Source organism: Crotalus tigris, unplaced genomic scaffold (genome assembly GCF_016545835.1).
Source record: "Crotalus tigris isolate CLP2741 ecotype Arizona unplaced genomic scaffold, ASM1654583v1 scf7180000017550.10884619, whole genome shotgun sequence".
NCBI classification, from domain to species: domain Eukaryota; kingdom Metazoa; phylum Chordata; class Lepidosauria; order Squamata; family Viperidae; genus Crotalus; species Crotalus tigris.
The window spans coordinates 8,255,306-8,269,186 of record NW_024096468.1 but is presented as its reverse complement, the minus strand read 5'-3'; the positions used below and the strand labels follow the sequence as shown (position 1 = coordinate 8,269,186).

The 13,881-nt window shown below is 40.5% G+C and overlaps 1 protein-coding gene across 2 annotated transcripts in view; it reads left to right on the top strand.

The window, feature by feature from the left end:
• The window catches only part of GALNT17 (polypeptide N-acetylgalactosaminyltransferase 17), a 305,974-nt gene that overhangs the window by 231,911 nt on the left and 60,182 nt on the right, over positions 1-13,881 (top strand). For both annotated transcript variants that reach the window (XM_039342017.1, XM_039342008.1), the window contains exon 6: positions 1,216-1,333. In XM_039342017.1, coding sequence (XP_039197951.1) covers positions 1,216-1,333 — 118 coding nt within the window. The remainder of the gene's footprint in view (positions 1-1,215; positions 1,334-13,881) is intronic.

Below are 13,881 nucleotides of genomic sequence, written 5' to 3'. Positions count from 1 at the left end.
GTTGTAAGTCGAGGATTACTTGTACATGCTGCTCTGTGCTCCTGAACGAAAGGCCAGGTAGAAATCAAACAAGTAATTTGATTCAGTCCACATATTCTTGATAGCATTAAAAGAAGCACCTGTGAGCGTGCATGAGAGTGCATTGGCTCAGCCGTTCCATTCAATGCGTCAAATTAATTGGGATGTCCAGTTCAAAAGGGTGACTTGAGCGAATCAGAGCTTCATCCAGCCCTAGTAAATTGTTAGCATGTCGGTGTCTAAGATAATCTTTGACAACAAAAGACACTGTGGGCAAAATTGGGGCTCATGAGCATTAGCTTTTAGGAAGCTTGATATCGTAGAACAAAAGAATAAATTACTTAGAGTAGATTAAAAGAATGCAGCGGGGGGAGGACGGGGAGGAGCTGGGAGGGTAAATTTGGAATTTATAGGCACATCACAGCTAATCACAAAATATCTGATTTGACGGAGTCTGCCAGTTACAAAGCACAGTTGTATTTGAAAGCAAATGATCAACTCATCATCTCCTTAAGACCTTCAGGAATAAATTGTCCCATCCAGATTTAATTTTGTCTTTTCCTGGATGCTTGGATTGGAAATCTTTCAAAACAGAGCACTGAGCTCTAAGAAGTTTTCAGAGCGTTCTTGTGGCATCTCCATCAGCCCCAGAGGCATCCTCACAAACAGAGATACTGTTAAGAGCTGGCACATCATCCATTTCTTTTTTTAATTAGAAGAATGTAATTAGATTAATTAAAAGAATCTTAAGTAGAAGAATATTTAACAAGTTAGCAGGGAGCTTCTTATGCACCAAAGGAGGGGTCTGCAGGCATAACAATGCTCACAACCATCAGATTGTCTCTTGGTCATTTAAACTTCTATCATAATAGGTGTTCTATTGTGATGGCGCAGTGGTTAGAATGCAGTGTGCTAATTCTGCCCACTGCCAGGAGTTCAATCCTGACTGGCTCAAGGTTGACTTAGCCTTCCATCCTTCTGAGGTTGGTAAAATGACGACCTTGATTATTGAGGAAAATATGCTGACTCTGAACTGCTTAGAGAGGGCTGTAAAAACACTATGAAGAATATATAAATCTATGTTGTATTGCTATTGCTATTGTTTTCCATGAACAACTAGACCTCTATCTCTCAGGAAAGATGTAATCGAACCACAATAATAAAGCAATTCTTACTTCTCTTCCATTTATTCCTCAGGACACCAGCCATGATTGGATGTTCTTTTGTGGTGAACCGGAAGTTTTTTGGGGAAGTCGGTCTTCTCGATCCAGGAATGGATGTTTATGGTGGAGAAAACATAGAACTTGGAATAAAGGTTGGTGAGATGATTACCACAAAGTGATTCTTCTTACTGAGGTAGCTTAGTAAGAGCTTGTAATCTGGAATCTGATTCTTCCTCCTGGAGCATCCTTTTTGTAAATAAGTGGCTTCTTTCCTTAATATATATATATATATATATATATATATATATATATATATATATATATATATAAAGATTATGTCTCATCTCTTAGTGCTTGGATATTTACTTTATTGTTAAAATTGGGTTGTCTTTTTTTCAGATTTCTTCTCAAGAGTCACATAAGCTATAGTCATAGGCTAACCTTCCAAAGAAAGTGATAGTGTGTGAACATCTCTAGAGAAATATTAGCTAGTATCAAGCTCTGCCTGAGATCAAATCAGTATCATTGTCTAAATCATAGGAATTAATCAGCTATCACTCCAAAGAAGTAAAAGATAATAAATGCTCACTGTTTTCTTCACTCTGAATCTATGGTACACTTTGGTCTTCTAGAAAATTTGTGTGCTCCGCTAATCAGAAAAGCCGAATTAGGTTTTGTTGAGCATTTAGGGATGTGATTAGAAACTACAGTCTCCTTCCATCCCATATATTGGTGACCAACTGTTGAGACCTTTTCCACACCTCAAAGAGAAATAAACAGATTAGGAAATTTGTTTTATTTCAAATGTTTTTACTTCATCTGTCACGTACCGTACCTGAAGGCAGTATACAGCAATACACTGCAATATCGTGGCAGTATGCAGACAACCCTTTTAAGCAGTATATGGGAGTAACTCATTTTCGGGATTTGCTCGAGTTATGTTATGGTTCAAGTCGTTGAACCATAAGTTGAACAAATGAGCTCAGTCTGCATTCTCAGTCACAAACAAATTAACTAAGGTTAGCAGTATAAGATTAATCTATTGTTTGACTACTCCTGGGAGATACTTACCGGACCTTCCACCAACACAGCCAAACTAATGTTATTGCCCAGATCCCATTTGCAATCTGTCATTCATGGTTTTCATTTTTTTTTTTACTGCTTCTTGTTTCTTCCTTTTTCTTCTGTCCATTCTGTTGTGAGGGATTGATATACTTTGATTGACATACTACCAGAGTCACTAGATGGAATAGGCAGCCATATAAAATAATAAATATATACATACATGCATGCCTACACACATATATACTATTGCTATACAAGATGGTCCTCCACTTACAACCAAAATTGTAAGCCCCAAATTTCAGTTGCTATGCAAGACAGTTATTAAATGGGGTTTGCCCTATTTTACGACCTTTCTTGCCACAGTTGTTAAGTGAATCACTGCAGTTAACTTAGTAACATGGTTACTAAGTGAATCTGACTTTCCCATTGACTTTGCTTGTCAGAAGGTCACAAAAGGGGATCACATGACCCTGGGACACTGCAACCGTCATAAATATGAGCCAGTTGCCATACGTCCAAATTTTGATCACGTGACCTTGGGGATGCTGCAATGGTCATAAGTGTGAAAAATGGTCATAAGTCACTTGTAAATTCAAACAGTCACTAAATGAATGGTTGTAAGTCAAGGACAATCTGTATAACAGAAAAAGGCATCCTACGCACTTGTGATACTGAAATAGGGGTAAGTGAATCATGACATTCATTCATTCATTCGTTCGTTCGTTCGTTCATTGTTTTTCTCTCTCTCTTTCTCTCTCTCTCTCTCTCTCTCTCTCTCTCCACATAATGTTGTAATGAAGAACGTAAGAAGTCTTATGAATTTTTGTTCCAGTGAAGAGAAGACTAGGGAAGCATATTACCATCACTTAGCTTCATACATGAACTGATGATGTTACCTAGTTTGGTAATGAAAAGTCTACAAGAAAACAACCAAGCTCCGAGAGCACCAAAGACCCCACAATTCAACCCTGATCTACTAATGTTCTCTTATATTGCAACAATACAATCATTTGAGTGAACAACTGTTACACAGAAGAATGAACAAAGAAGTTCTTAATACAGAGAACAGGACTTTGAAGCTAATGGGCTTCAAGGCCTGATAGCTGCCTCTGACTGATCCTTAGGAGACTTTTCTTGATAATAAGAGCCATTCAATAACAGAAATAGCTTCCTTGACATCCATCTATACCCTCCTGTGCCTTCCACTTCTACAATTTGATATCATTAGATTATACTGTTAGAATGATCTATGGCTAATTACACCCCATTTGCACCCCAGAAAAAAACAAAACAACACTTCTTAATCAGGCTGCCAATGCAGCAGCATTCACCTTCAGTGGCTGAGATTTACTGATTTTTTTTCACCCATAAAATAAGCAAAATGAATGCAACCCACTTCCCACACCAGCCTCTGCTCTCAAACTTACTCATACATGGCAGACTGAAAACAAGTTCCGGCCTTGCAAACAACAGTGGTTATCTGTCTTTAATAGCAATTAAAATGTCAAACTAATCTTCAAGATCATAAATCGAGTTTAAGTTCATAGATTTAAGTTTTCTTACCAAGCAGACTATGAACAGGGGCCAGGCAATGAGAGAGGATACAGGTAGCCCTTGTTTAGCTATTACAGCTGGTAACTTGGCAACTTGGACATTAAGTGAAGCAATCAATAAGTGAAACTGCAACTGTGTTTAGGATCTTATCGATAGAGGAGAATATTTATAGCTCAGGGTTGAGCTGTGGGATCATTGGTGCTCTCTGACCTTGGTTGTTTTCTTGCAGATTTCATTACCACTGCGCTGATGATGTTACCTAGTTTGGTAATGAAATGTCTGCAAGAAAAGCACCAAGCTCAGAGAGCACTTAGGATCTTATTTCAGCTTTCCTTTGCTTTACAGATTTGCAAAGTTGTAAATGCAAGGATTGTTGCAAAGTTACTTTTTCACCACCATCATAACTGTGAATGGTTGCTAAATGAAGCAGTTGTTAAACAAGGACTAACTTTAGTCCAGATAGGTCGGATAGATTGTTAGGAAGCAACTTGACAATAAGGAAGGTTTCACAACAGGATTTGTCACAAGCCATTCTCCAGGCTTATTTGAGAACTCAAATACAATTTCCCCTTGGCTTTCTGCCTCTTAAGGTCACCCATGGGAGACTTCCACCATTCTCCTGCAATTCCTTTTCTGCTCCTCCTGCTCTTCTTCAGGTTCTGTTAAGGATTCAGGGGAAAAAATCACAAGGATAAGAGATTGAGAAATGAGATGGGTTGGTTTTGCTTTGCTGCGGGCACCTGGCCGTTGTGATTTTCTTTTATTTTAATTTAATGTGTTTTATGTACTTGGTCATTCTCGTTTGTAAAGCTCAGGCTAGGATGTGAAGCAAGACAAATCCATTTTTAATAAATCAAGGTCAAGCTAACCATGACTTAGCATGATGTGTAAATTTTATCAGGCATTAAAGACAGAGAGCACTCAATGTTAACAAGATAAACTGAGAGCTCAAACTCGGTGGATTCCAGTGTAGCTTTAACGCAAGGGAGGCACAGCAAGAGTTCCCAGGATGGAGATTTTTCAGCTTGACTTGGTCTCTTTTCCAAAGCAGAAAATGCTACAGAGTAGCAATAATTTCAGTCCTCGTCTATCAGCCTCTGAGGGGCTCTAAATGTTAGAAATGGTTTAACTAACAAAGAGTAAGGAAAGAAAAAAAGAATCTCCCAAATGATACTTCCCATTTTTAATTCTCAGTTTATCATTGAACTGAAGCTACTTCAATAATAGGCAAAAGGAGGCCAAATCAAAGTATTTGCAAGCCATGTTAATTTTATACTTACATTCATTCATAAACATGCCTAGTTCTAGTTCTGCAATATTTTGTGTTTGTTTGAAAACAAAAACACAACCTCATAAAAATTTGTATATATTTTCTGTGAAGTCCTTGGCATTCTCTGAGCTTGGTTGTTTGCTTGCAGAAATTTTGCTACCCACCTAGGTAACATTATCAGTGCTAGTGAATGTGGGGTTTGCCCCCTGTTTAGGTGGCTGGTCCTGCCAATATTGGTGATTGTGTGCTTTTCTGCTTGGTAGTTCCTTGATTAGGATATTGTTTTCTGCCTGATTGTTTGTCTGGTGTTAATCCCTGATTATCTGAGTTTTGGTGTTGTGATCTTTTTGTTTCCTTAGCTTTTTTATTGCCTTTCTGAATGGTCTGTACATGTTGTTTATCTCTATGTGTCTACTGAAAATTGATTTGTCTAAGTTCCATGTTTCTAGGAATTCCCTAGCATTTTTGGATTTTGCTTGGTCTAGGACAGTGATGGTGAATCTTTTAGAGACCAAGTGCCCAAACTGCAACCCAAAACCCACTTATGTATCGCTGGGTGCCAGGTAGGCATGGCCCATTGGGTGGGTGTGGCCCATTGGGTGGATGTGGTCAATTGGGTGGGTGTGGCCCCTTGGGTGGGTGTGGCTTCGGTGGTAACAGCAGACTGGGTAGGACTAAAAAGTTTAATCAATCAATTCCAACTTTGCGAGATCTTTTTTATCCCATGAGAAGTTGAAATTGATTGATTGATTGAACCATTTTTTTTTGTACATGGTGGCAGAGACCTAAAGCAAAAAGGTTTTATGAAACCCAGCTGAAGGCCTATGACTGGGGCGACAGTGTGCGTGCCCACAGGGAGGGCTCTGTGTGCTACCTGTGGCACGCGTGCCAGAGGTTCGCCACCACGGGTCTAAGATGCTGACAGTTTTCCAGTTGAAACTATGGTTAAGTCTGTCCATATAAATATATCTTTCTCTATGTATTTCTAAAATTATTTAATCTAGATACATTAATTTCCAGGTCCATTTGGTGATGGTGGTTGGTTTTCTTGAGTGGAAAACAAAGTCTCCTATAAGTCAGGCTTAGGGTGGCATGGTCGGTCAGCAGTTAAAATCCTGAGCTTGTCCGTTGGAAAGCCAGCAGCCCAGGTTCGAGACCCGAGCACCACATGATAGGATGAGCTCCTATCCTCACTTCAGTTCCTGCCAACCTGGCAGTTCAAAAGCATGCAAATGTGAGTAGATAAATAGGTACCACTTTGGTAGAAAGGTAACAATGTTCTGTGATATCATGCTGATCACATGACTGTGGAAATGTCTTTGGACAGTGCTGGCTCTATGGCAGGGGTGTCAAACTCAATTTCACTGAGGGCCGCATCAGCATTGCGGTTGCCCTGGGAGGGGGCAGGTGGGTGTGGCCAGAGTGGGTGCAGCCTGCTGGGTGGATGTGGATGGAGTGGGTGTGGTCTACTGGGTGGGTGTGGCCAGTTCGACATCATTCGCGTCAAGGGTGCCTATGGGGGCCTGGGCAGGAGTGGGACAGATCTGAGGGTCTCTGGCAGAAGGGGGTGGGACCGGGGCAAGTGCCAAGGCATGGTCTACCGGGGCAAGTGCCAAGATGGCCACCACAAAATTGTACACTGGCTCCCGGCTGGCCTGGGCCAGGGCCAAGGCAGTGGGGGCCGTTCGCTCACTGTTTCCAGGATGGCTTCATGGGCCACATGAAACCACTTTGTGGGCCGCATCTGGGCTCCGGGCCTTGTGTTTGACATGTCTGCTCTATGGCCTTGAAACAAATATGAGCACTGCCTCCTACAGTCAGCAATGATTAGTTGAGTAAAATCTGCAGGAACTCCTTTACCTTTTTTTAATAAGTGAAGCTTGACTCTGTGTTCGTGAAGTTTTCTTGGCAACGTTTCCTCTTTAAATTTCCAGTCAAGTATAGACCCTGCCCAGCCCTGGAATTTTCTGGTGGTCTCCTATCCAGGTATTAATCAGATCCAAACCTGCTATGCTTTTTGAAGTTGCTGCCCACTATATTTTGTGTGAACAAATATATTGCAATATTTTAGGGGAATGCAAGAATTGAAATAGAACAACAAACCAAACTGCATATTAGCTTGGTAAGTATAGGTGAGATCAGTCCACTTCGAAATATAAATAAAATAAATCTACAGATGGACATCCCTGTCTGAAAGACAGTTATGAAGCTGTAGTAACTTTGGCAAGCTGGAGTGGCACAAGCATTTTCTATGATCCTTAATTAGCTACGAAAAGCAGACATGGAAAACCCATTTTGAAATGTGCCAAATTCAAGTGTGGGTTGTGTAGGCATATAAATAGCACAGCTGTTTGAGCTACAGTATAAGAAGAGGGGAAAAAATGTTATGGGATAGATAGGGCTTGTTTTGTTATATCTGATGCAGACTATCTATCTTTCTGCCAGGAGTTGGAAAGTATTATATTACTGTGCAATCTCAAAGGTTACTGTGAATCACTAATGATAAAAGCACACTCCAAAGCTCCAAAAATGTCAGAGGTTCAGTTTGCAGTATTTGCTTATTCCAAGATGCTTCGATGCTGCTTCAATAAACTCTTGCCAGTCTCAGCCCACAGTCTCCCATGTAAATTCTAAAAAGAATTTGATGCCAGCTATTTATCCCATTTGTGGAAAACAGATGTGACAGGCACAGACAACCAGAGCCACACATACAGAGTTCAATATAACTACTTTATTATGTTCTGCCTATAATGCAAGAATCTCCTCAGACTGGTAACTATCCATTGGAAACAAATACATAAGGTCCCAGGGAACTGGTAGCTAGTTCATTGTTTTAGCTAATTGTTAATGTTATAAATGACAGTCCTTCGTGTTGTGTGATTTTTTTGTTGGTGATTTCTGTACACTGCCCAGAGTGATGTTCTTTGAATTGGTGGGGGCATGTAAGTTCTCCAGATAAATAAATAAACAAGAAAGCAAACAAATGGATGAGATGAAATTATAAACTGTAGAGTTTAGAAGAGCCCATACAGTTAGAACAATTAATCAGTGGAACGACTTGCCTCCAGAAGTTGTGGGTGCTCCATCACTGGAGGTTTTGGGGAAGAAATTGGATAGCCACTTGTCTGGAATGGTATAGGGCAGGGGTAGGCAACCTTGGCTCTTTTATGACTCGTGGACTTCAACTCTCAGAATTCCTGAGCCAAGAATTCTGGGAGTTGAAGTCCACAAATCATAAAAGAGCCAAGGTTGCTTACCCCTGGTATAGGGTCTCCTGCTCGATCAGGGAGTTGGAGTAAAAGACCTCCAAAGTCCCTTCCAACTCTGTAATTTTGTTGTCTAGTAGTCCATTGTTTCTCAATCTCAACAGCTTTAAGATGATAGGACTTCAACTCCCACCAATCCCAGGCAGCAAGTAACAGGAATTACAATAATAAGATGTCTAATGAAGTAATCAAGACAAAAATGATTATTTTATAAAGAAACAGTGTTTTGCTCAGTCTTTCTAATAAAAAGAAACCAGCATTGTTTTTTTCTCCTCTCTGACTCATACAATCTCACAACTGAACCTACAACAAACAATAAGGAGATTTTGTGATTGTCACATGAGTTCAGACAGGCCTTAAATGCTATCAAGCAAAGCAGCCAAATCTCTCTCAAGATTTCACAGTTTAAAAATGCTTAGAAGCATTTCCCCCCCTCCCCCCAATCAATAGAAAATGAGAAACTGTTAAACAGTGTGAAGAATGCTGTGTTGCTAAGCCTGTGTTGGGACTCCGATCCTTCATGTAATATTTTTTTTCATTAAATATGACTTGCATTATGAATTTAAAAATCACTTTCCTTTCTTCTCTTTGTCAGAGAATAAGTGGGAGATTTGTATTATATTTTCAGACTTGCAAGACTGATGTCAGCCTTACCAGGTAGACCAGACAGGAAATGTGAATAGATAAACAAATTCTACTTTATTGTAAAGCTACATAAACAGAACCTCTTGCAAATTTGAAAGATTTTTTTTTCCCCACAGTCTCCTATACAGCCTGAGAAACTAGGGTATCTTCTGAACCTGTTGCCTTGCCTATTATCCAGCTGTAGGCTCTGCTGTCTCTTATCTGACATTCCCTAGGCAGAATGACAGAGTTGGAAGGGATCTTGGAGGTCTTCTAGTCCAACCTCCTGCTCAGGCAGGAAACCCTACACCATTTTAGACAAATGGTTGTCCAATCTCTTCTTAAAAATCTCCAGTGTTGGAGCACCCACAACTTCTGGGGGCAAGTCATCCCACTGATTAATTGTTCTAATTGTCAGGGAACCTCTCCTTAGTTCTAGGTTGTTCTAGGTCTCCTTAGTTCTAGGCAGTATCTCTTTGCCCTGTCTGTCAGGTCTTTCTCATGTACCATTACAGAAATCGTGTTCAATACACATTCCTGATCAGCTGGTTCTTCTTTAAAATCTGAAAATAGTAAAGAACCTACCTGAGTACAATTTTCCCACAGTCTCCTATAAAGGTTGAGAAACTAGGGAGGGTCTCTTTTGAGCCTCTTGCCCTATCCACTATCCAACTGCAGGCTATGCTATCTCTTATCTGACCATTCCTTAGGCAGCATCTCTTTGCCCCATCTCCAAGGTCTTTCCCACATCCCATTACGTTATGTATGCCACTCTGTACCATACAGGAGCATTCAACCACATGACAGTGGCCACCATAATGGTCTTTTTTTTAACTTAACCTGTCTTTTCTCAACCTGGTTTCAATGCTGTATAAAAGTTAACATTAAGAACTGATGCTTGGTTTGGCTTCTTTTCTTTTTTTCCATTCCCTTCACCTTAACTCTCATATCTTTGAAACTTCCAGCCTAAGGACAGGAATTGCTTTTCTGTTGAAAGCTTAAAGTTGCTCTGGCAATTTTGGGGGTGAAAGATCGAAATAAAAAAATGTTTGGAATGAGCAAACAAATCAAGGGACAGTGGTCCATTCAAAATGGACAGTGGGAGTTAAAGCTTTCAGTTGGCAACTAGTGGTGTAATAGGACACAAATTAAATATATATTGTAGTTTGATCTCATCATGCAAAAGCATGTACTTATATCAGGCATTATAGAATAGAATATAGAATAACAGTCCTAGTGGACAATCACTTAAATATGAGCCAGCAGTGTGCTGCAGCTGCCAAAAAGGCCAACACAGTGCTAGGCTGCATTAACAGAGGGATAGAATCAAGATCACGTGAAGTGTTAATACCACTTTACAATGCCCTGGTAAGGCCACACTTGGAATACTGCATCCAGTTTTGGTCACCATGATATAAAAAAGATGTTGAGACTCTAGAAAGAGTACAGAGAAGAGCAATTAAGACGATTAGGGGACTGGAGGTTAAAACATATAAGGAACGGTTGCTGGAATTGGGTATGTCTAGTTTAATGAAGAGAAGGACGAGGGGTGACATGATAGCAGTGTTCCAATATCTCAGGGGTTGGAACAAAGAAGAGGGAATCAAGCTATTCTCCAAAGCACCCAAAGATAAGACAAGAAGCAACAGATGGAAACTAATCAAAGAGAGAAGTAAACTAGAACTAAGAAGAAATTGCCTGACAGAACAATTAATCAGTGGAACAACCTGCCTCCAGAAACTGTGAATGTTCCATCACTGGAAGGTTTTAGGAAGAGACTGGACAACCATTTGTCTGAAATGGTATAGGGTTTCCTGCCTGAGCAGGGAGTTGAACTAGATGACCTCCAAGGTACCTTCAAATATTATTATTATTATTGTCAATCATCGCACAGTCAGCCAGATGTTCAGACTGGATTTGGCATTTTGTCTACCTATCGAGTCCTTACCCAGGACCTGGGATAGGCAGAAGTAGATGTTGGATGGTATTATAGGTATCGTCGCAGGATGGAAGCAGTTCCTAATAAGGCCGCCTTTTGCAATTGACTAATAGCAAATTTGTCAATGCCAATGGTGTTCAAGTGGTGCTCCAGTTGTTTTGGGATTGTGCCCAAGGAGCCTATAACTATTGGTACTACCCTTGCTTGCTTTTGCCACAGTCTTTCTATTTCTATTTGTAGGTCTTTGTATTTTGTTATCTTCTCCAGTTCTTTCTCGTCTATTCTGCTGTCTCCAGGCACTGCCACGTCCACTATCCAGACTTTTTTGTCTTTCTTATCGACAATTGTTAAGTCTGGGGTGTTATGTTGCAGGTGCTTGTCTGTTTGAATTCTGAAGTCCCAGAGCAGTTTAATTTTATCATTTTCTATGACTTTCTCTATTTTATGATCCCACCAGTTTTTGCTTACAGGCAAATGATATTTTTGCAGATCTTCCAATGCACCATTGTTGCTACTTTGTCATGCCGCTGCTTGTAATCAGTCTGTGCAATCTTCTTGCAACAGCTTACCAAGTGGTCCACTGTTTCTTCAGCTTCTTTGCATAGGCGGCACTTACTGTCTGTTGCTGTCTTCTCAATTTTGACTTTGTATGCATTTGTCCTTAAGGCTTGGTCTTGTGCAGCCAGAATTAGTCCCTCGGTCTCTTTCTTCAATTTTCCTGCTCTTACCCATTGCCAGGTTTTATTATTATCTGCTTTCCCAGCTATTTTTTTCATGTATTGGCCATGTAGTGCTTTGTCTTCCCCTGCCTCTATTCTGTTCTTCATTTGGTCTTTCTTGTAGGCCACTTTGGTCTCTCCAGTAGTTAGTAAACCTTCCTGATATACTAATTTCAGTGCATCTTCATCATTGTTCTTCAGATATTCTTCCAAAGCCATTTTTTCTTCTTCAACCATCTGATGTACTTGTAGCATTCCACGCCGACCTATTTGCCTTGGTAGATAAAGTCTATCAATGTCACTGCGTGGATGAAGGGCGTGATTCATATTATTATTATTATTATTATTATTATTATTATTATTATTATTATTATTAATCATCATTGCACAGTCAGCCAGATGTTCAGACTGGATTTGGCATTTTGTCTATCTATCAAGTCCTTACCAAGGACCTGGGATAGGCAGATGTGGCTGTTTGATGGTATTACAGATATTGTCGCAGGATGGAAGCAGTTCTTAGTAAGGCCGCCTTTTGCGATTGACTAATGGCAAATTTGTCAATGCCAATGGTGTTCAGGTGGTACTCCAGTTGTTTTGAGATTGCACCCAAGGCACCTATTACTATTGGTACTACCCTTGATTGCCTTTGCCACAGTCTTTATATTTCTATTTGTAGGTCTTTGTATTTTGTTATCTTCTCCAGTTCTTTCTCATCTATTCTGCTGTCTCCAGGCACTGCCACGTCCACTATCTAGACTTTTTTGTCTTTCTTATTGACAATTGTTAAGTCTGAGGTATTATTATTATTGTTGTTGTTGTTGTTGTTATTGTTATTTAGTTTGAAGGGACCTTGGAAGTTTTCTAGTCCAAACCCCTGCTTGAGCAAGAGACCTTATACCAGTGGTGGCGAACCTATGGCACGCATGCCAAAGGTGGCACTCAGAGCCCTCTCGGTGGGCACGCATACCGTTGCCCCAGCAGAGTTCGCCAGAGTAGTGAGCACGTGGTGTTTGGAAGCAACAGGGCAGGAAGTGAGTGAGCAAGTGGCGTTGCCCCCCCCCGGGGATGCCCCAGAGATGGCAAGGGACTGGCACCCACCGCTCTGGCCCCGGCCACGCTCACCTAGTCTGACATGACCACTCCAGCCACGCCCACCAAGTGGGATATGCCCCCCTGCCCCCCCGCCCCCCAAGGGCACCACAATGCTGATGCAGCCCTGGCACTTTGCAATAAATAAGTGGGTTTGGGGTTGCAGTTTGGGCACTCGGTCTCTAAAAGGTTCGTCATCACTGTCTTATACTATTCTGAACAAATGGCTGTCTAATCTCTTCTTGAAAATCTCCAGTGATGAGCATCCACAACTTCTGGAGGCAAGCCATTCCACTAATTAATTATTCTTACTGTCAGCAGATTTCTCCTTAATTTTAGATTGGATCTTTCTTTAATAAGCTTCCATCCATTACTTGTTCTGCTTTCAGGTGCTTTGGAGAATAGATCAACCTCCTCTTCTCTGTGACAGCCCATCAAATATTGGAAGACTGCTATGATGCCACCCCTAGTCTTTCTCTTCTTTAGACTAGGCATACCCAGATCCCACAACCGTTCATCATACATTTTAGCCTCCAGTCCCCAATCATCTTTGTTGCTTTTCTCTGCACTCTTTTCAGAGTCTCAACATCTTTTTTATATTGCGGCAACTATTCCAAATGTGTTCTTAACAATGCAGTACAAAGCAGTATTAATATTTTACATGATCTGGATCCTTAATATCAGACATTGTGATGCAATTCTGGATTGGTGTCATATCATCAAGCATTACAATTTTGGCAGCACTGCAGCTTGCCACAGATATTGTTGAGCTCAGTTAAAAATTCCCACTTTAAAAGTTTTACAAAACAGATATTAACAATAATAATTGTACGAACACTGGGGGTGTCTGGCATGCTGCTGTGAAAATGCATCTTACATTTTATAGCTTAGAATTCTTTGGCTCTGTGGGGATAAACATTTAATTTGCATACTAAAACTGCTTTCTGGGTTCCTGTAATATATTGTATTGAACCATGAACTAATTCCAAAAGTTGGATTTGCCCTAAACCATCAAAACCAACCCTCCCAAACCTAAGCAAAAACTAGACAAGTATAAAGTCATCTGCTAGATCTTTAATTAACTGGATTATTTGACTTTGTGAATACACCCTTTCTTTTCCCTGTCTCTCTCTTAAATTCACACTTATCTCCACTTCTCCTATTTAACTAGGAC